We start from the raw sequence: 23353 nt of genomic DNA on the forward strand, positions 1-23353 counted from the left end.
ATTTGACCAAGAGAGTGACGGAGTGCTGCATCAGATGACCTGTCCTCCACAATCACCCAACCTCAACCCAATTGAGATGGTTTGGGATGATTTGGACCGCAGAGTGAAGGAAAAGCAGCCAACAAGTGCTCAGCATATGTGGGAACTCCTTCAAGACGGTTGAAAAAGCAAAGCATTCTAGGTGAACTTGGTTGAGAGAATGCCAAGAGTGTGCAAAGCTGTCATCAAGGTGGCTACTTTGAAGAATCTCAAATATAAAATATATTTAGATTTGTTTAACACTTTTTTGCTTAATACATGATTCCATGTATTTATGCCATAGTTGGGATGTCTTCACTATTATTCTACAATGTAGAAAATAGTAAAAATAAAGAAAAACCCTTGAATGAGTAGGTGTGTCCAAACCTTTGACTGGTACTGTATATATTTACACTGGTATATCTGCTGTCCTCTAGCATAAAGCATTTCACTGTAAAAACCCTTGCAAATTTAGTTACATTAAGCTAAGGATCTATAGTTCCCATTTCCCAGCGAGTCATTATTTCACAAAGGAAGTGGGGCTAAGTTGATGGCATTTAATCATTGTCACCTTTACTCTATGGATTTCCATGTCTCCATGGTTACTTCCAATCTGTACTGCTGAACTCCTAACTTTCGTCTCGCAATAATACTTTCCTCCCCAAACATTCCACTAGCCTATATCTCCCTGTTCCCTGTCCCCTCGTCTATTGCCCGTCTGATGTCAGACAGTGTCCCATACTTACAGCATAGTGTGGCGGTTACTGTTGATATTGACACTTCATAAGGTTATCCAGCTCTGTCTTGTTGATGGTGCCATAGGCCTGAGAATAGCTGCCCAGTTTGGCACGGGGATCCCCGGCAGCCACCACATTGGCTTTACTCTGGAAAACCTTCTTACTGAACCTGGGAGGGGGCCGTGCCTCTCGTGTCTGAGACTGGGACCGCTGGTTCTTTGTTTAACCCCCAAAAATAACCAAATGGAGAGAAAATATGGGTTAGAGGGGGAGACCAACATTTTATGAGGGGGAATATGGGACAAGTCATTTACATCAAAATTTAGGCTACAATGTAAAAACATATCACAGCCGGCAGCTGAGTTCCCTGCTCTCAGGGTGATAATGAAACATTGGAAAAGGACACATTACAGAAGATGATTCATGGCATTGACATAAAGTCTTCTCAATAGTGGCAGCAGCAACAGTATATGAGATCATAGAGTATGAGTTTGTTAAAATTGCAGGGCAATGTCCACTCACCAGGCGTGCAGAGGTGACACATATCCCAGAGGACACAGAGGGCTCGTCTCTGCGGACCAGCGGGTTGTTCTGGGGATGGGAGAGGGTCAGGGAGAAGGAACGGTTGTGGCTGACAGGTGCTGAGCGACCGCGCTGCAGAATCTGCTCCATAGACTAACAGATAGGAAAAGAGATAGAGAGTGCGATAGAGCAAAAAAAGAGAGAGAAATTATTACAGAAAAATATCTCCATGCATGTATATTTTGCAGTGGACACTCAAAAGAACTTGTTGTGCTGCGTAGTGATTGACACAATGGCTCATAAATCTACAGTCTCTGTCTGTAATACACACAACTAACATGCTTGTCTATCCAGTAGTCTATAATTGAGACATTCAAGGTGCTAGCTGAAGGTTGCGTCAGTCTGAATGTACGGTATTGTGTGTAGTTTATTCTCTTGTATTTTGCTATGAACAAGTGACGCTGCAACTAATCACTGAAGGTCCTAGTACGAGGACCGAGGAGAAACTGATGATTTGCACAAACACGTCACGTACACACATACAGGTAACTTCCAAAATAAAGGAAACACCAACATAGTGTCTTCATAGGGTGTTTGGCCACCACGGACAAGAACAGCTTCAATGCACCTTGGCATAGATTCTACAAGTGTCTGGAACTCTATTGGAGGGATGTGACACCATTCTTCCACAAGAAATGTCATCATTTTGTGTTTTGTTGATGGTGGTGGAAAACGTTATCTCAGGCGCCACTCCAGAATTTTCCATAGGTGTTCAATTGGGTTTAGATCTGGTGACTGAGATGGCCATGGCATATGGTTTACATCGTTTTCATGCTCATCAAACCATTCAGTGACCACTCATAATATTTTTTTGGGGGGGATGCTTATATTTTTTCCTGTAACAAGTCTGTAATGCAAATGTGTTTTTTGCATATCCCAACACCCCCTGAGACACCCGCAGGGAGTGGGATCACGACCAGGGTCACAATTGTCAAGCGGCTCTTGAGCAATTGGGGGTAAATGCCTTGCTCACGGGCATAGCAGCAGGTTTTCACCTTGTCGGCTCCGGGATTTAAAACAGCAGATTTTTCGGTTACTGGCCCAACGCTCTAACCTTGAGGCTATATCTGCCACCCCCGTGCCCTGTGGATGGGGACATTGTCATCCTATAGGGACATAGTCTTGATAGCCAAATGAATGGCCGGCCCAGCATTTTTTTTTTACATGTCCCTAAGCATGATGGGATGTTAATTCCAATGTTAATTTTGGGGCGGCAGGTAGCCTAGTGGTAGGTAGCCTAGTGAGTTGGGCCAGTAACTGAAAGGTTGCTGGATCGAATCCCCGAGCGGACAAGGTAAAAATCTGCCATTCTGCCCCTGAACAAGGCAGTTAACCCACTGTTCCCTGGTAGGCCGTCAATGTAAACAAGAACTTGTTCTTAACTGAATTGCCTAGTTAAATAAAATAAAGAATTGCTTAATTAACTCAGGAAGCACCTGCTTTCAATATACTTTGTAGCCCTCATTTACTCAAATGTTTCCATTATTTTGGCAGTTACCTGTAGGTATTGTATTACGTCATACATGAGGATCCTCTCAAGAGGATATAAAATAGGTGATTTATTCTGCAAATCCAACAATCTTTTTGAATTGTTATTATTGTTCCCTTGTTGCAGGTTGTATTGTATTTAACATGATCTGTTACATCTGTTGTAACTAAACTCTTTCCTGGGACCTGAGTTTTTCCTATTACAACTCAGTTTTTCTTATGACAGTGGTACTTACAACAGTGTTGCCGTTAGCTCCCTCTGCTGGCAGTACAGTTACATTTTCAACACACATCTGTTGCTCCAATTTCCTGCTGGCAGTACCAGAGCGAAAATAGTGAGGTGGTCCAGCCAGACTTCTAACAAAACCATCTGCATGAGAGAAATAGAAGACAAATACCATGAGAAAGAATGCGCCTGTGTGTATGAAGTGTGAAGGTGTGTGTGAATGTGAATGTGAATGTTGGGGACCATATGCGTGTGTTCGTGTACTCACTGGCAACATGTGTGATGGGATTATATGTAGTCTTTCCCATGACGGGGCTAGCTGCAGGGCTGGTATTCTCCAGGGCTGGCAGGGTAGACACAGGTACTGGGGTGGGTATGGTGATAACTGGACGAGCAGCCTGGTGTTCAGTCTTATCATGAAGGGATTTAACCCAAAGGTCCCCTCCACCATCACCAGCCAGTGGGACTGGCTCCGGCCCACCTTTGTTCTTCCCATTGGGCCTTTCCTTCCCATGGTCTCCACTGTCACACCCAGACCCAGAAACCGGCTCCTCTTTCTTCTTCGGCCTGGGCTGAATATTAAGTAGCATTCTCCTTGTGGTCCTCTTCTCTAGAATCATCTTTTCCACGGGACAGAGATAAAAGATGGATAGAGAAGACTGATTATAGATACTGTGCCTTTTTTCAGTCGTTAATAAAAATGTCTATTGTCATAATGCCTTGAAAGGAACTTGTTTCAAACTCTATTAGTAACTGTTCAACAATTGTCAGTAATGATCTACCCTAAGCCAACTAAACACAGAACACGAGACAGGTGTTCATCATCCTGCCTCCCCTCAGTATTACCTTGTACAGTTTGTTGCGGTACTGAACCACCGACAACTGGACATCATCATCCACAGGCAGGATCACGGCATGGTCCAGACCTGGCTCCTTGTCTGGGTTGTGGAATCTCCAGTGAAATTAAGGGGAAAACACAAAGATTATGACATAACACAACACAAATAGAAAATAACAACATTGTTAAATCCAAGACTAGCACTACTCAGAAACATTGTAAAAGCAAAAAACTAACCAACATAGTGCAATAGTTTTAACCAGGGCCCAGGTCAAAGAAAGTGCACTATGTAGGGAACAGGGTGCCATTTGGGATGCAACAAATAACAGAAATGCACGGTATTAGCATCATTAAATGATTCTAGCATTGTGACATATTGGCCTTTGGGTATATAATGCAATTTGTGACTTAAGTCAGCTTCCTAGCCCTTTGGGGTCTAGCCTGGGTTACTCTAAACTGCTGATTTAAAAGTAAAAATACAATACATTTGACTGGACACGATTGATAACCAGCCTATAAAAACTTGTATGAAGCACATTGCACTGCATTTTAATGTATGAGATGTGCTGTATAAATACATTGGATTTGATTTCTACGTTACCTGGAGACGTAGAGGTGCTGCAGTGCCTGCTCAGCGGTCAGCCTCTTATCTGGGTTGAACACCAGCAGGCGACACACCAGGTCTAGGGCATCAGGGGGCACCGACGGCTGCAGAAGGTCCTCTAGAGGCACCTGGGGCCTGGCCACGCAGGCAGACAAATACAGACAGCAGCACTGTGAATAAATCAAGAGCTTGCAACTATATGGTTCTATCTGCAAAAAGATGATTATGAGATAATTGGCTTTAACGTTCCGAACCCTCATTGGTTTGAATGGTGTTTGCAAATTTTTATTAAGCATTCTTTTGAACTTAACAGCATCAATTGGGGGTATTTAGAGTACTATATAGGTAGATAACTTTGAATATAACAAGGCAATATCAATAACTATATTTTGACAAAACTGCAGATAGAACCTTATAGTCTCAAGCTCTCAAAATGTCTAGACACCTTTATATAGACATATTTACTTCTGTAGGACTTCCGCTATGACTTACCTCAGTAGCATCCTCTGAATCACAGAGGCACCATACTCAGATCTGATCGAAAGTACGTCTGAAAACAAAATCACATATCATTACTTAAGTAATGATCAGTTGGTCAGTTAACTTGGTCAGTTAGAGGCATAAAAGCTTGATTCCACCACTAGTGCTCAACAAGCAAATAGCACACTAGCAGTTTTCTGTGAACTGTGCAGCCAGGAATGAATACTCACCCTCTGGGCTAGGGTATGGAATGGCACTCATGATTTTTTCTATCTGGTTGATGGTGGAGGTTCCAGGGAAAAGGGGCTTCCCAAGCAGCATCTCTCCTAGGATACAACCTATACTCCACATGTCTACACCCTTTGTGTACCTATAGGAGAAATCAAAGTATTTCAGTGATTTCACAGGCACTGACAGGTTTCTGCAAGAATACTTACCTTCCCATTGGGTGCATTATTTGATAAGAAACCCAAGTTAACACTAAATCAAGAAAACAGTTCACTCTTTCAGAGATATATTCAAGCCTGAAGAAGTGGCTCAGTTTATTGAGAAACTACAGCAGGTCCCAGTGCATGTGTACCTTGAAGAGCCCAGCAGGATCTCAGGAGGTCTGTACCACCGCGTCGCCACATACTCTGTCAGCGCCGGGTTCCCAGCATCCTCCTGGATCTGGTAGAGAGATCTTGCTAAACCGAAGTCACACAGCTTCACAAAGCAATCCGTGTCAAGCAGAATATTGGACGGCTGTGGGAAGAGGAATGCAAATTCAATAATGTCATCCAAATTGTTTTTCCTCTAGAAAAATAAGAATTGGATAACGTCACCCATACTGGTGGCACCAGCACATCTGCAAATGCAACAATGTAATATTCTCAATATGCACACTTCTTAGTACACTGGCAATTTAAACATTCTACTGTACCTTCTGGTCTCTGTGGATGACATTGCCTGAGTGCAGGTATTTGGTGGCCTTAAGGAGTTGATGCATGACATAGCGTTTATGGATGTCTTTCAGCAGGTTGCCTTTCTTTATCACCGCATGCAGGTCGGTGTCTGCAACACACAGGTGGTAAAAACACTAATAACCAACAGGAATCATCCAGCATTGAACATTCATCCATACCACACTCAGAATAATGTCACCTTTCAATAAAGCACTCAATGAATAACAAACCAGACACGTCACGTTTCCCATAAACAATCTGCACACTTCTGCAGTGCCCCAAAATTAGCCAGGGTTGGACAAAGGAGGCATTTTCCATGGTGGGGTGTGCCAGGGAAAACATGTGCCGTGATGTTGGCCCACACTCAGAGATTAGCCTGCAGAGATCAGAGAGCAGTCCAATGTGTGGACTCAGCAGGCATCGCAGGCAGCCAAGAGGAGAAGAGCCCTCCCCTCTCACACCTCCCTCTGGTGCCAGGTTTAAACTGCTGCATAACCTTGCAGCTTGCCTGCCTGACTGCCTACATTCTTTCTGTGTTGTTATTTCATAATGGCCGACCTCATCAAATGTATTACAAGGTAGGTGGAAAATAATAAATACAGTGGGAAAGCCCTGAAAATGTATTTTATTGGGTATCAGGGTGATTTTGACCATCAAGAGTCATCGATGCAAGCATCTTGCATGTATATCTGTTATTATTAATAGGCATGTAATATTATATAGCGTGCGACCATTTCACAAATCACCACAATCCTGAAGTCAACCGACAGAAGATTCAAAATGGATGTCAATAGACAATCCACATAAGAGTCCTCACCCATGTATTCAAAGACCAGGTAAATATCGTTGTCATTTTGAGCTCTGATGACGTTCAGCAGTTTGATGATGTTGGCATGATCTCCAAATTCCTGCAGGGAGAAATACATAACTGTTTGAAAAAGACCTAAGCACGCACACACAGTCCTCAAAGACCACCGTAAATTAATTAAAACAATATTATGACCGAACATGCCCCCATTCACATCGAAGTTGCTGTAGTGGTGCGGGTAGAGAGTTTCAAGTTCCTTGGTGTCCACATCACTAACAAACTATCATGGTCCAAACACACCAAGAAAGTTGTGAAGAGGGCACAACAACAACTTTTCCCCCTCAGGAGACAAAAGATTTGGCATGAGTCCCCAGATCCTCAAAAAGTTCTACAGCTGCACCATCGAGAGCATCCTGACCGATTGCATCACCGCCTGGTATGGCAACTGCTTGGCATCCGACCTTAAGGTGCTTCAGAGGGTACTGCGTACAGCCCAGTACATCACTGGGGCCAAGCTTCCTGCCTTCCAGGACCTACAGTACCAGTCAACAGTTTGTACACACCTACTCATTTGTGGGAATTTTCTTTATTTGTACTATTTTCTATATTTTAGAATAATAGAGAAGACATCTAAACTATGAAATACCACAAACGGAATCATGTAGTAACCGAAAAAGTGTTAAACTTCTTTTTAAACAAACCCTTTGCCTTGATGACAGATTTGCACACTCTTGGCATTCTCTCAACCGGCTTTCTATTTATATAACCTTTATTTAACGAGGAAAGTGAGTTAAGAACAAATTCTTATTTACAATGACAGCCTACCCTGGCCAAACCCTAACCCGGACAACGCTGGGCCAAGCCAATTGTGCGCCACCCTATGGGATTCCCAATCACAGCCAGTTGTGATACAGCCTGGAATTGAACCTGTAATGATCTGTCTGTAATGATGCTTCTAGCAATGAGATGCAGTGCCTTAGACCGCTGCGCCACTCGGGAGCCCAAGGCTTCATGGAGGTAGTCACCTGGAATGCATTTCAATTAACAGGTATGCCTTGTTGAACATTAATTTGTGGAATTTCTTTCCTTCTTAATGCGTTTGAGACAATCAGTTGTGTTGTGACAAGATAGGGGTGGCATACAGAAGATAGCCCTATTTGGTGAAAGATCAAGTCCATATTATGGCAAGAACAGCTCAAATAAGCAAAGAGAAACGACAGTCCATCATTACTTTAAGACATGAAGGTCAGTCAATCTGCAAAATTTCAAGAATTTTGAACATTTCTTCAAGTGCAGTCGCAAAAACCATCAATCCCTATGATGAAACTGGCTCTCATAAGGACCGCCACAGGAAAGGAAGACCCAGAGTTACCTCTGCTGCAGAGGACAAGTTAATTAGAGTTACCTGCACCTCAGATTCCCACCCAAATAAATGCTTCACAGAGTTCAAGTAACAGACGCATCTCAACATCAACTGTTCAGAGGAGACTGTGTGAATCAGGCCTTCATGGTCGAATTGCTGCAAAGAAACCTGCAAAGGACACCAATAATAAGAAGAGACCTGCTTGGGCCAAGAAACATGAGAGATGGGCATTAGCCTGGTGGAAATCTGTCCTTTGGTGATGAGTCCAAAATTGAAATTTTTGGTTCCAACAGGCAAAAAGGTGGCTACTTTGAAGAATGTAAATCTAAAATATATTTGAAAATATAAGACTTTTTTGGTTACTACATGATTCCATATGTGTTCTTTCATAGTTTTGATGTCTTTACTATTATTCTACAATGTAGAAAATATAAAAAATTAAGAAAAACCCTTCAATGAGTATGTGTCCAAACTGTTTTTATTTTTATTTTTTTTATTTTTTTTTTCACCTTTATTTAACCAGGTAGGCTAGTTGAGAACAAGTTCTCATTTGCAACTGCGACCTGGCCAAGATAAGGCATAGCAGTGTGAACAGACAACACAGAGTTACACATGGAGTAAACAATTAACAAGTCAATAACACAGTAGAAAAAAAGGGGAGTCTATATATACATTGTGTGCAAAAGGCATGAGAAGGTAGGCAAATAATTACAATTATGCAGATTAACACTGGAGTGATAAATGATCAGATGGTTATGTAAAGGTAGAGATATTGGTGTGCAAAAGAGCAGAAAAATAAATAAATAAAAACAGTATGGGGATGAGGTAGGTGAAAATGGGTGGGCTATTTACCAATAGACTATGTACAGCTGCAGCGATCGGTTAGCTGCTCAGATAGCAGATGTTTGAAGTTGGTGAGGGAGATAAAAGTCTCCAACTTCAGTGATTTTTGCAATTCGTTCCAATCACAGGCAGCAGAGAACTGGAACGAAAGGCGGCCAAATGAGGTGTTGGCTTTAGGGATGATCAGTGAGATACACCTGCTGGAGCGCGTGCTACGGATGGGTGTTGCCATCGTAACCAGTGAACTGAGATAAGGCGGAGCTTTACCTAGCATGGACTTGTAGATGAGCTGGAGCCAGTGGGTCTGGCGACGAATATGTAGCGAGGGCCAGCCGATTAGAGCATACAAGTCGCAGTGGTGGGTGGTATAAGGTGCTTTAGTGACAAAACGGATGGCACTGTGATAAACTGCATCCAGTTTGCTGAGTAGAGTGTTGGAAGCAATTTTGTAGATGACATCGCCGAAGTCGAGGATCGGTAGGATAGTCAGTTTAACTAGGGTAAGTTTGGCGGCGTGAGTGAAGGAGGCTTTGTTGCGGAATAGAAAGCCGACTCTTGATTTGATTTTCGATTGGAGATGTTTGATATGGGTCTGGAAGGAGAGACTGGTTGACTGGTATTGTGTATACTAGGTGGTGTCAGAGGAAGGCCTAAACATTGTTTCTAAGACTCCAGTCACCAAAGTAATAGGCTGTTCTCTCTGCTACCGCACGGCAAGCGGTACCGGAGTGCCACGTCTTGGTCCAAAAGGCTCCTTAACAGCTTCTACCCCTAAGCCATAAGACTGCTGAACAATTAATCAAATGGCCACCCGGACTATTTACATAGACCCCCACCCCCCTTTGTTTTTACACTGCTGTAACCTTACTACATGTACAAATGACCTTGATTAATCTGTATTACCGCTCATTGACTCAGTACCAGTACCCTATGTATATAGCCACATTATTGTTATTTTATTGTTACTTTTTTTTAAATGTTTTTTTTTTTTTACTTTAGTTTATTTAGTAAATATTTTCTTAACTCCATTTTCTTAAAACTGCATTCATTTTTGGTTAAGGGCTTGTAGTAAGCATTTGATGGTAAAGTCTACACCTGTTGTATTTGGTGCATGTGACAAATAAAATGTGATTTGGTTTGACTACAAAAGGGAGAATCTTCTTAGGGATGGTGGCATAACAGTCTAGGTGGTGTTGGAATGGGTCAATGTTGAAATGCTATGTGATGTAAACCATCCAGAGACTGGGGTGCCAGTGTTTCTGTGGGAGATAGTAACAGCCTTATTATGGACATTCACACACAGCTTAAGGCCCTGGCCTCTGTTTTCCCTGGCTGGAGTGGATGGTGGAGACTGGAGGCCGATAAAAGCGGACCACACTGTTTGCTTGTCCTGTGTGACCAGTTTTCTATCCACTTTCATGAGGACAGAATATATGGTCACCATCTGAATGATTAACTAAGCACCAAAATCACACAGCAAACTTTCCCCAATACTGTGGGTAGTCTCTTTAAATATCCCTAAGAGTCTATTGACGCACCCATGCATCAATCGAAATAACATAAGAAAAATCTAACTATATCTAAACTATATTTTTTTGCATGGGCTGTGTCTCAATCCACTGCATCCACCTATGTTGGCCTTCTGCATCTGAGATGGAAGGCAGTAGTGTAAAGTACTTAAGTAGAAATACTTCAAAGTACTACTTAAGTAGTTTGTTTTGGGGTGGGGGGGGGGTGTCGGTACTTTACTATTTATATTTTTGACAATTTTCACTTCACTACATTCCTAATGAAAATAATATACTTTTTACTCCATACATTTTCCCTGACACCCAAAAGTACAATTTTGAATGCTTAGCAGGAAGGAAAATGGTCAAATTCACACACTTATCAAGAAAACATCCCTGGGTCTACTTCTTCTTATCTGGGGGGACTCACTAAACACAAATGCATTGTTTGTAAATTATGTCTGAGTGTTGGTGTGTGCCCCTGGCTAACCGTAAGAAAATATATTAATACTTTTATTTTTTACACTTTAAGTACATTTTAACAATTACATTTACTTTGATACTTAAGTATATTTAAAACCCCAAAACCTTTTGACTTTTACTCAAGTACTATTTTACTGGGTGATTTTCACTTTTACTTGAGTCATTTTCTATTAAGGTATCTTTACTTTTACTCAAGTATGACAATTAGGGTATCACAACAGGAGTGTTTGGGAGTCCCATAGGGCGGTGCACAATTGGGTTAGGCCGTCATTGTAAATAAGATTATTTTCTTAACTGACTTGCCTAGATAAATGAAAAAGGTAACCGGTTCTATCTTTTAAATGGAAGTATGGAGGTAGTTTTGTGCAAATAAAAAAGAAGGCTTAAATATGTGTCCAAAAAACAAAAATGTTTCCTGAGCTTTCTTATATCTCCTTTTGACTGTTTGTTTTGCCATTTATGAATGTGTTATTCAATGTGCTTCTATGGGCTATAGCAGTAAAGGCCAAATTCTATATTTTGTCAAACTAATTTTTGTATACATTTGTTTTACACCGACAAGGGTCCTAAAATTCTAAATCAAATAGCTAAATTATCCACCATCTTAAAATAATTCCATATGTTAGTTTACATATGGCACACCATACCCCCCAGAATAACTCAACAGAACTGTCTCTGTCACATTAGCATAGGGAATGATCAGTTTACACATTAATTTAAAAACCATGCAATAAACATTTTAGTGTCCATTTTGTTATCCATAATCTCTCGTGGACAGACCATGTTTACGTGAGATTTTTGGTTCTTGCCTATGTTATTCACAACTTTTTTACTCTTCCTGAAGAGCAGGAGCCATCTGGTGTTTACATTACGGTATGCAAGCACGGCCCCAGTTTCCACAGCAACAGGACCATTCCACTCTGGCTGTGGAGCTGACTGCAGGCTGCGCTTGTGCTCCCTTCAAACAAAACCCACTTCAACTTTCCATTTGTTGTTAATATAACCGGTGTGAAATGGCTAGCTAATTAGCGGTGCGCGCTATTAGCATTTCAATCGGTGACATCACTTGCTCTGAGACCTTGAAGTAGTTGTTTCCCTTGCTCTGCAAAGGCCATGGCTTTTGCAGAGCGATAGATAACGATGCTTTGTGGGAGGCCGTTGTTGATGTGTTCAGATGGTCCCTGGTTCGAGCCCAGGTTGGGGAAAGGAGAGGGACGTAAGAAACACTATTACACTAACTGATATAGGTATTCATTCTTACCTGAAGAAACATTATTTCTCTGAATGTCCGCTGTTGAGAAAAAAAAACATTGTGACAAGTCAATCTTAATTGAAAATCTATTTCATCATTAACAACAACAAAAATAATACACAAGCTGTTTGAGAACCCCTGGCTGTTACAGTATTTCATAAAATTATAATTAGATATAGTCAAGGTTGTTGAACAGTCTTCTTTGGTATGCTCCAGAAACCTGCACTACATATAGAGTATTAAGGTTATACCTCTGTAGCTACACCTTGTTAGTGGCAAACAATGTCAATGACCAATATCATCATGTATCACAAACCTGGGCATCAGTCCTATTCCTGAAGGCATCAAATATTTTCTTAACAGCCACAACTTCTCCTGTCTGCCTGTCCACAGCCTTCCATACAATCCCATATGCCTGGACACAGATAAAGAAATATAAAACTGTTAGTGAATCATTATAAGGATTAAAGGTTAAACAAACTGCTACAAGACTGCAGTTGAACCCCAAGAGAAACTAAAATCACAATATGAAAACAGACAGTGAAGTAGAGTGGAGAGTAAGGAAATACAAAACGTTCTAGAGACATTACTAAGCACTTTTAGAGTCAGCAGCACATCGAGGAGAGGTGACTGGTTATGACAATGGGTCCCCCGACAGACAGCCCAGTGCTGAGCTGAGAGAACACATGATCAGGTTCACTAGACACTGGTCCCTCTGTGGCCAGTCCCACCTGGCGTCAATGACATCCTGCTTAACAAGCAAAGCAAGGCTTACTTTAATATTATCAAATGGAACGAAAACTGGAGAAATAGGGGTTGTCAAGGAAGACTTTCTTACATGTTTTTGACAAATTACTGTCTTGGAACTTATGATGGTATTCTTGGTATTGTAACCTGGGAATAGTGCCCAAACACATTTTCTTGGGTAAAATTAAACTGTAGTTAACTGTTAACAAGTGTAATATGACCATTGGCCTCCCCTCAAGGGAAGATTAGTTAGCATCTGTATGATGTATCTACATGACTCAACAGTGTCCCAGGTTTACCACCTGGCACTATACAGTTCAGAGATAGATCTAGCCTCCCGGATGCTTATAACACATGGCGAGAAACTCTCTTCTTAGCTTGTCAAAGGGAATGAAGAGATTCCATTATTCTATGTCTATGTCTGGGGATAAACAAAACAAAATCTTTGGACTCTGAAGTCACTGATTTTTCTATTTCCCTAGTATCAAAGTCTACTGATCTGGCTGAAAGAAACAGCTTGTTCTGAAAAAGTAGACAATCCTCTAGCTTATGACATCATTATTCAAAGGAACTTTAATTCTGGGGACTTGTAAGAATTTTTCTTAATGGAAAGACTGGGGAGGAAAAAGTAAAATGTAGCAATGTGTGTAATTGAAAGTAATTTGATTATTCATTTAAAATACATTTTCAAAACCGACAGAAAACGTAAACTACTAATTGCTTTTTGTAGATACTATTATTGTTTGACAGCAGCGTGCAATACAGCTGTCATTCATAAGTTCGACCTTCTTCCCAACAAATAACTTTTCACAACCGGAGACAGCCTAGATTACTTACCCCCTTTCCAAGTCTTCTTTGTATTTCATATTTCATGGAAATATGATCCTCCACCTCTGTGACGTTCATCCTTATTCTTTGTTTAGATAACTCTATGCAATGTTTCTCATGCCTTAATTACAATGTAACAGTCTCAGCCCAAGTTGAAATTCTGCAAAGAAAAGTTTGATCATGAACGTTCTGAAAACATGTGATTCAAGGTATCAACTTCTTGGAGCTGGAATCTTCACCACCCTTTCGTTTGAATGAGTTAAATAAAAAACACGTGATTTTAGCTAGCTATGTTGTTTAGCAGCCAGCAGCATGCAAGCTAGCCCCTTTGAACTTCTGGGCTAATGTTGAATGGTTACTGATCAAATCAGTCGTTGCCCACCGATACATTAATTCACAAATATATCCCTAAAATAAAAATTACCCATGGTCTCCTTTGAAAGCACTGAAAAGGTCCGGTTCAAGGATATCAGCGACAGCCAACGGTGGTTTGCTGCTGGATAGAAAAAACGCATATCGGGTTCTTTTTGTAATTGTTTGTTGTCCTGGAGACGCATCTTTGCGGCTGAACCCGTTCCCGACCGCTTTTAAAGGAGCCGTATTCTTTATTTTCTTAACCGAATGTCTTATCAATATGTCCAAGATACAAAGCAAAAGGTGCAATGAATAACCATAGAATTCACACATAAATGTTAAAACATGATTAAAGGCGGACACCAAAGTTGGAGGTAGATTTTTAATTTTTATTTCAAAAAAAAAAAAAGATGTTACATGCTTTTTTTAAATTCAAAGTTGCATTATTTACAATGATAAATCTTAATAAATATGCTCTCCCTAATTATAATTGAGGGGTGAAACACATTTAGTCAGCATCCCAAAATGAAGTCTCCATTGCCCACCTGATGTGGCCAAACCCTCACATCTAAAGAAAAGCTTAATTATGCACATTAACTGAAGTAGTAGTACTACTATAATATTTTACTCAAATCAAATGAGAAAAACAAAGCCATTGACAACAGCCCCATTTCCTTCACCAGAGTGTTTCAACATAATCATCAATAAGGGTGCATTACATACAACTCATATGTGAACCAAGTTAACCTAACCATCTGTTACAACTGGAGTTAAAGTAATAACCTCTACACAAGTACAACTGTCTCGGAGTGCAGATGGGGAACAGCAATATACTGGATTTCACCCCAAAATTGCAGTTTGTTCTTTTCTAAATGTTATTTCCATCACGTCTTAAACCACCTCCGGTCACTTTATTTTTGACATGTTTTACGTCTCGTCTTCAGCTAAAGTGACTTATAAAAGGGATCAGACTCACTGGGCCTTGTGTTGATGTTTCAAACCCAGTAGTAAACATGGTTCTACGTAGATTCAAGAATGCAGGCTGATACAAGCAGCCTTAACACAGTACACCGTCACTCAGGCTGGAGAACTACAACTCAACAAGGCATCCAACTGAACATGAAGACCACCCCACTAGGCAAGGCCACCGCACTGGATGCTGCCAAGAGTCTAGGTTAGCGTTCAAAGGAGAAGACAGACAGATACTGTACCAAAGATGGGAGGAAAAAAATATACTATTCAATGGAATAATACAAAGCACAAACAGGGGTGTTGACTTTGGAGATGTGTAGAGGAGAGGAGGAAGGGGTTGTACAATGATATAAGAAAGGTGACAACAGTCCTGGATGATGTGGGTAGATTAGGAAGAGTGTAAGAAGCGGTTGAAGGCATTGTAGGCTGACTCCAGGTCAAACAGCATCTGGCGAACCTGGGAGTCGTCCAGCTCATCAGAGGCTGACATGCTGCTGAGAGTGGTCAACCTACAGAGGAGAACAAGCAACCCTTTAGCTTCTGAATTACTATACTATTTAACTAGGCAAGTCAGTTAAGAACAAATTCTTATTTACAATGACGGCCTACCCTGGCCAAACCCTAATCTGGACGGGCCAATTGTGCACCGCCATATGGGACTCCCAATCACGGCCGGTTGTGATGCAGCCTGGAATCGAACCAGGGTCTGTAGTGACACCTCTAGCACTGAGATGCAGTGCCTTAGACCGCTGCGCCACTCGGTGTTAGTGTTAAGCCTACTTCGTCATTCTTAGACAACAAGAGCCAGTTTCCCGAACACAGATTAAGCCTAGTTTAAAGAGCATGGTCAATGAGGATTCTCCATTGAATGTGCTACTTAGTCTAAGACTAGGTTTAACCTGTGTCGGGGAAACCAGCCCCTCAATGTGTTTAAATGAGGTACATCTTTACCAGAGGCTGACTTTGTCCTTGGCCTCATTGTCTGGGGGCATGTTGCTCATTCTGTTCATGGTCTCCATCAGCTCTCTCAGGTCTGGTTGGATCTGAACAATTCAAACCAATTAATCAGTCAGTCAATCAAACATAGGGCCTGGTGTAGTTCCTAACCACATTACCTGACAAGTTATATGGCTGCGTTTACACAGGCAGCCCAATTCTGAACTTTTGACCAATCAGATCAGATCTTTTGCCAATAAATGGTATTTTGACCAATCAGATTTTTTGCTAATAAACGTGCAAAATATTCAAATTGGGCTATGTAGCCTATAAATAGGGACCCCGAGGTTTTCCCAGACCTAATTATAGGTGATATGTTAATGTTCATTGTCATTTGTCTCAGTCCGATCTATTTACCTCATCCATGGCCCGGATCTCCAGACGTAGCTTGTCCATCACAGTGATAAAGAGCTGGGGATAAGAGAGGAGGAACAGAGACTGAGGGCAAAAATGTTTGACTGACTATTTCACCATCTGTCAGCAACCTGAAATTTACTGCAGCACAAGCATACTCTTTAAAATGTGTGGTCCAATCAGTCCAAGCCTATCAACGAGTGAGCGTTATATGTCCTATGATACCAGTATATCAAGTAGTTCCTCTCTGTTCAGCGGCCCTGTCGGATATTGGCAGGATTGATGTGGGATGCAATTTGCTGTGGCACTTAAATCAAATAAAATGTTATTTGTCACATACACATGGTTAGCAGATGTTAATGCGAGTGTAGCGAAATGCTTGTGCTTCTAGTTCCGACAATGCAGTAATGACCAACAAGTAATCTAACCTAACAATTTCACAACAACTACCTTATACACACAAGTGTAAAGGGATGAATAATATGTACATAAAGATATATGAATGAGTGATGGTACAGAACGGCATAGGCAAGATGCAGTAGATGGTATCGAGTACAGTATATACATATGAGATGAGTAATGCAGGGTATGTAAACATATAAAAGTGGCATTGTTTAAAGTGGCTAGTGATACATTTTTGACATCAATTTTTCCAATATTAAAGTGGATGGAGATGAGTCAGTATGTTGGCAGCAGCCACTCAAAGTTAGTGGTGGCTGTTTAACAGTCTGATGGCCTTGAGATAGGTGTTTTTCAGTCTCTCGGTCCCTGCTTTGAATCACCTGTACTGACCTCGCCTTCTGGATGATAGCGGGGTGAACAGGCAGTGGCTCGGGTGGTTGTTGTCCTTGATGATCTTTATGGCCTTCCTGTGACATCGGGTGGTGTAGGTGTCCTGGAGGGCAGGTAGTTTGCCCCTGGTGATGCGTTGTGCAGACCTCACTACCCTCTGGAGAGCCTTACGGTTGTGGGCTGAGCAGTTGCCGTACCAGGCGGTGATACAGCCCGACAGGATGCTCTCGATTGTGCATCTGTAGAAGTTTGTGAGTGTTTTTGGTGACAAGCTGAATTTCTTCAGCCTCCTGAAGTTGAAGAGGTGCTGCTGCACCTTCTTCACCACGCTGTCTGTGTGGGTTGACCAATTCAGTTTGTCCATGATGTGTACGCCGAGGAACTTAAAACTTACTAACCTCTCCACTACTGGCTCGTCGATGTGGATAGGGGGGTGCTCCCTCTGCTGTTTCCTGAAGTCCACAATCATCTTTGTTTTGTTGACGTTGAGTGTGAGATTATTTTCCTGACACCACACTCCGAGGGCCCTCACCTCCTCCCTGTAGGCCGTCTTGTCGTTGATGGTAATCAAGCCTACCACTGTAGTGTCGTCTGCAAACTTGATGATTGAGTTGGAGTCGTGCATGGCCACACAGTCGTGGGTGAACAGGGAGTACAGGAGAGGGCTCAGAACACACCCTTGTGGGGCCCCAGTGTTGAGGATCAGCAGGGTGGAGATGTTACCTACCCTCACCACCTGGGGGCGGCCCGTCAGGAAGTCCCGTACCCAGTTGCACAGGGCGGGGTCAAGGCCCAGGGTCTCGAGCTTGATGACGAGTTTGGAGGGTACTATGGTGTTAAATGCTGAGCTGTAGTCGATGAACATAGGTATTCCTCTTGTCCAGATGGGTTAGGGCAGCGTGGTTGCGTCGTCTGTGGACCTATTGGGGTGGTAAACAAATTGGAGTGGGTCTATGGTGTCAGGTAGGGTGGAGGTGATATGGTCCTTGACTAGTCCCTCAAAGCACTTCATGATGACGGAAGTGAGTAGTCGTTTAGCTCAGTTACCTTAGATTTCTTGGGAACAGGAACAATGGTGGCCCTCTTGAAGCATGTGGGAACAGCAGACTGGGATAAGGATTGATTGAATATGTCCGTAAACACACCAGCCAGTTAGTCTGCGCATGCTCTGAGGACGCGGCTGGGGATGCCGTCTGGGCCTGCAGCCCTGCGAGGGTTAACACGTTTAACTGTTTTACTCACGTCGGCTGCAGTGAAGGAGAGTCCGCAGGTTTTGGTAGCGGGCCATGTCAGTGGCACTGTATTGTCCTCATATCGAGCAAAGAAGTTGTTTAGTCTGTCTGGGAGCAAGACATCCTGGTCCGCGACGGGGCTGGTGTTCTTTTTGTAATCTGTGATTGACTGTAGACCCTGGCACATACCTCTTGTGTTTGAGCCGTTGAATTGCGACTCTACTTTGTCTCTATACTGACGCTTAGCTTGTTTGATTGCCTTGCGGAGGGAATAGCTACACTGTTTGTATTCGGTCATGTTTTCGGTCCCCTTGCCCTGGTTAAAAGCAGTGGTTCGTGCTTTCAGTTTCACGCGAATGCTGCCATCAATCCACAGTTTCTTGTTTGGGTACGACAGTTGCTGTGGGTACAACATCGCCGATGCACTTGCTAATAAACTCGCTCACCGAATCAGCGTATTCATCAATGTTGTTTGACGCAATGCGGAACATATCCCTTAAGGGCGCACCAACACAGTGTTCTGGGACGAGCCAGAGAATGATTCAAATTAAGAAAATGACTTAACGCTGAAACAGAATGAACTTTATTATTCAATCTATATGGGGCTGTAAAAGGCTTCAATGTTGGCCAAAAGCCCAAAGTGAACACAGGGATTGAAATCACTCAGTCAGTGTTTAATGTCATGGGTATGGCGAAGAGACCTACCGATACGATATCTGCAATACAGCGATTCAGGTTGCCCTTGTCATCCTTGATGGTGATTGGTCGATCCTCCTTGATTCTCTCCATAGCTAGCGGGCAGTCAAGCTAACATAAAAGAGAAGGGAGAGGAGAACAACATATGGCATAACCCAATTTACTCATATTCAGATATTGTTCTATTGTTCAGCAGCCCGCAGAGTTGCCAAAAGCACTTATACATCTGGGATCAGCCACTATGCGTTACATTGAGTGGATTACATCTTCTATCTGCAAGACCGGCACTCTACTCAAAGCAGTGTGACTGATATAAACTCACTCTGTACTTCCTGCAGAAGTCATCGATAGAACCCACGTCAGATCCCTGGACCTGTTTGAAAGCAGCCTTGTATTGCACCAGCAGCCTGGAGCAAGCAGCCGTGTACCTGACAGAAACACACAGTAATCAATCTCATAACAGATTTTCAAACTCTAATGTTGAAACAACCTCATACATATACAGACAATATTTTTTAACACACACACACACACCTTTATTTACAGTCCATGACACATGCATACACAACCACTGAAGTGTAAACTCACTCATTAGGGGTCACACAGTCTTTGATGTAAGCTTTCTCCAGGGCCTGAAGTGTCTTCACCACAGCAAACAGCTCTGCCATGTTGTCAAACCTTGATTAATACAAGCACAATGCTCAATGTTAACATTTAACCTACATGGATTGTGAATAGCTTATATTATTAATTTACAGTCAATGTTCACTTACTTCTCTCGTTCTCTTGCATTCTTGTACAATTTTACTTCCTAAAAAAACAGAAAACTGTTATTTTTTCTTTCTGATAAAATGCAGGTACAAAAAGCAGGTAACAGCAGGAAACTCACAGCCAAATTAAATATCTAAAAGAGCTCCACCAAATATGCCACAAGAAGCAATTATGCAAACCCTACAAAACTCCACACCACTTACCTCATACAATTCAGGTTTATTGGCAGGAGCTATAATGAAGAGAAATATAAAAGTATAACAGTTACAGATGCTTTATAAGACAAGCAAATTTCTGATGATCATGTCTATAAAGTGCATATTTTATTTTAACCTTTATTTAACTGCAGAAAAAATTCTTATTTACAATGACGGCCTAGGAACAGTGACTGCCTTGTTCAAGGGCAGAACGACAGATTTTTACCTTCAATCTAGCAACCTTTCGGTGACTGGCCCAACGCTCTAACCACTAGGCTACCTGCCACCCCATCTGTGACTGTTTCAAGGCAAACTTGAAAGTTCCAATGCAGCAGTTTTTATCTCAATATCAAATAATTTATGGGTAACAATTAAGTACCTTATTGTGATTGCTTTCAATTAAAATGCAAACAAACAAAAAATAGCTTCTTAACAAAGAGCAATTTCTCAAGCAATAATTGTGCTTGGACTGTCTGGGTGTGGTCTGAGTGCAGAGGCAAAAACAGAAAATGTGTTGTTATTGGCAGAGTTTGGGAACTATTTCTTATTAGTCTATTAACTAATTTACTGGCCAAAACTCAATCCCACCAAAATAGGCAGAAATATCAGGTATTTTCAAACAGCTCTTAGCCTAAAAGGGTATTATCATAATTTTCACAGTATTACTCCAACCTCAGTGTGGATATATAAAATACAGGAAAGTTGTGTTTCTGACTGCACTAGGCCTTCAATATATAATAACATATGCCATTTCACAGACAGTCGCTTTGGATAAAAGTGACTAAGTCATGCGTGCATACATTTTATGTATGGGTGTTCCCAGGAATCGAACCCAATTCTCTGCCATTGCAAGAGCCATGCTCTACCAACTGAGCTACAAAGGACCAACTTACCTCCTCCCATACCTCCCGTGACAGGTATTCCGTGAAACATGGTGAATGCTGCTCTCACAACTTGATCTATTAAAAGTAATACATGTTAACACAAATCTATTTCAAATTCTTCAGTTACAGTATAAACAGTGTTGACAGCTAGGAAGGTCAGACAAACCAATAGCTAAGAGTTGGAGGGTGACATCAGTAAGTGAACAACCGCCAATTAAAATACATATCAAAGTAAATTAATTGACTAAACTGTGTCTAACGTTACAGATCTGTCATGTTAGCTAGCTAGCTGCTGTCACTATAGCAAGAGAGAAGAAAAGCAGGAAGAAGAACTCTCTTGGATTGTAAACACGTAATGTAGCTTAGCTAGCTAACTACATGTTGCTAAATTAGTGGTGAATTCATCTCATTACAGATATTGGCAAGGGCCATGACAAGATAAATAGATATCAACAACAACTTTCAAAAGTGATGAGATCCTTTATGAAAAATAAGCTAGCTAAATAGCTAACGTTAGCTAGTTAGCGTTTCCTTTGTGATTTATTTAGCCTAAACAAACACTTAAGGACACATTATATTGGATGGATAAGTGAGGACAATTCACGGTATCGCTGGTACGGCGATTCAACTCGTATACACATGTTATCCGACCAATATCTGAATAATAAATCAACATTTGCTAGGAATATTCCACTCACCCTCTTGGCAAACTGAAGTGACATCAGTGTAAACCGCTCACGGTCTATGGTGTAAACACACCCCTCGCGGAACCAAAGGACCCACAGTCGTCAAAACATAAGGTGCCCTTCTGTGCCTCACTTAAATAAAGTAATATAATTTGAAATAAGTATTAAAAAGCAAACAAGACAATTTAGACACTTGTCACCACTTGACGAAATGTAGCTTTTTTTAAATGAAATTTTCTACTGATATTGTCATAAAGTGAGTGAGTGGAGTTTTATAAAAACTATCTGGCGCGCGAGACAAAAAAAAGTATTGCTTTGCCAGGTAAAAAACAAATTAGAAAAAAATGTGGGAAAAAAAAACTCTCCCCTTGTACCTCTACAGTCGCTCTGATATACCAGCTTTAGTTAGTGTATGTTTTGAATGTCGTGGGTGAAGTTCCTGTTTCATTAGTCTTTATTTTGTCATCCAAAGCAAACGGGGATTTCAATGCAAATCGAAAAAGGCTGGCTTCCAAACGTATTATTCATTCGTGTATGCAAGCCTGTCCTTTCTTACCACGTAAACTTCCAAAGCATATCTCAGACTTCAACACAGGAGTGTGGGGTTTGGCTGGACACTAGACATCAAAGGAAAGGCAAAAAAAAAAGGTACTGTACCTTGGAAAACTTCTGTCCCATTGGTTCTGAGCCAGTCAAAGGGTAATGTCTAAGAAGGGGTCCAGCTTTTGTCAAATTAGCGTCCATATTTTTTTGGCACTTTAGGTCACCCTAATCATTTGCCTAACCTTAATTAACCTAATTCTCCTAACCTGCTATGTTATTTCTCCAAACCTGCTACAAATCTGACCTTAATTTGACACATGCTGGATCCCTTCTAGCCATGACCCATGGCTATGATTCTTTATCGTAATTAAAAAGATAGAGGACTCTAGTGCCCAAAAGCCTGTTTTAGCATGGGCAGCTCCATTGAGGACTTTCATAATTTTGAAGTAGTCAACTGGGTGGGACTTCCAATGAGTTAAGGAAGAATCACATAATTCCGTCCAGATCACCAGGAAGGATCAGCCAATGAATTACACGTGTAAGCAAACATTCCATAACTGCAGGTGGCAGTAAAATCGCCAACCTTGACTTTATACCTGTTCAAACAACACACTTCCAGGTGGCAGTATTAACCCTTTCAGTTTGTTTACCAACTGATAGTAGAATAATACTTTTTTTTAAAGGGGTGGATCAGCTTTAATATTGAAGATAGATTGTTGCTTCCATCAATGTAATTGTCTGCATCATTTCCAATCCCCCATATATGTTTTGGGTAAATACACACACACACACACACACACACACACACACACACACACACACACACATATATATATATATACATATATATATACACATATACAGTGCCTTGCGAAAGTATTCGGCCCCCTTGAACTTTGCGACCCTTTGCCACATTTCAGGCTTCAAACATAAAGATATAAAACTGTATTTTTTTGTGAAGAATCAACAACAAGTGGGACACAATCATGAAGTGGAACGACATTTATTGGATATTTCAAACTTTTTTAACAAATCAAAAACTGAAAAATTGGCCGTGCAAAATTATTCAGCCCCTTTACTTTCAGTGCAGCAAACTCTCTCCAGAAGTTCAGTGAGGATCTCTGAAT

General features: G+C 41.5%; 2 protein-coding genes across 2 annotated transcripts; both read right to left on the bottom strand.

The window, feature by feature from the left end:
• Positions 1 to 721: 721 nt before the first annotated feature.
• On the bottom strand, positions 722 to 14224 carry LOC139392138 (mitogen-activated protein kinase 15-like). Its single transcript, XM_071139869.1, has 15 exons — positions 14174 to 14224; positions 13759 to 13909; positions 12491 to 12589; positions 12184 to 12213; positions 6735 to 6825; positions 5896 to 6026; positions 5554 to 5717; positions 5204 to 5343; positions 4986 to 5043; positions 4491 to 4628; positions 3898 to 4003; positions 3320 to 3671; positions 3062 to 3195; positions 1278 to 1430; positions 722 to 971 (listed from the first exon to the last, which is right to left on the bottom strand). Exons 2-15 carry the CDS (start codon positions 13825 to 13827, stop codon positions 780 to 782), a joined length of 1857 nt encoding a protein of 618 aa, XP_070995970.1. The 5' UTR covers positions 13828 to 13909; positions 14174 to 14224; the 3' UTR covers positions 722 to 779.
• Positions 14225 to 14466: 242 nt separating this feature from the next.
• LOC139391998 (VPS28 subunit of ESCRT-I) lies at positions 14467 to 22389 on the bottom strand. Its single transcript, XM_071139627.1, has 11 exons — positions 22341 to 22389; positions 21696 to 21815; positions 21007 to 21072; positions 20120 to 20148; positions 19919 to 19956; positions 19734 to 19823; positions 19468 to 19573; positions 19155 to 19256; positions 16429 to 16482; positions 16027 to 16118; positions 14467 to 15584 (listed from the first exon to the last, which is right to left on the bottom strand). The coding sequence occupies exons 3-11, from the start codon at positions 21044 to 21046 to the stop codon at positions 15464 to 15466; spliced, it is 672 nt and encodes a 223-aa protein (XP_070995728.1). The 5' UTR covers positions 21047 to 21072; positions 21696 to 21815; positions 22341 to 22389; the 3' UTR covers positions 14467 to 15463.
• Between the last annotated feature and the right edge of the window lie 964 nt (positions 22390 to 23353).

Source organism: Oncorhynchus clarkii, chromosome 32, assembly GCF_045791955.1.
Source record: "Oncorhynchus clarkii lewisi isolate Uvic-CL-2024 chromosome 32, UVic_Ocla_1.0, whole genome shotgun sequence".
NCBI lineage: Eukaryota > Metazoa > Chordata > Actinopteri > Salmoniformes > Salmonidae > Oncorhynchus > Oncorhynchus clarkii.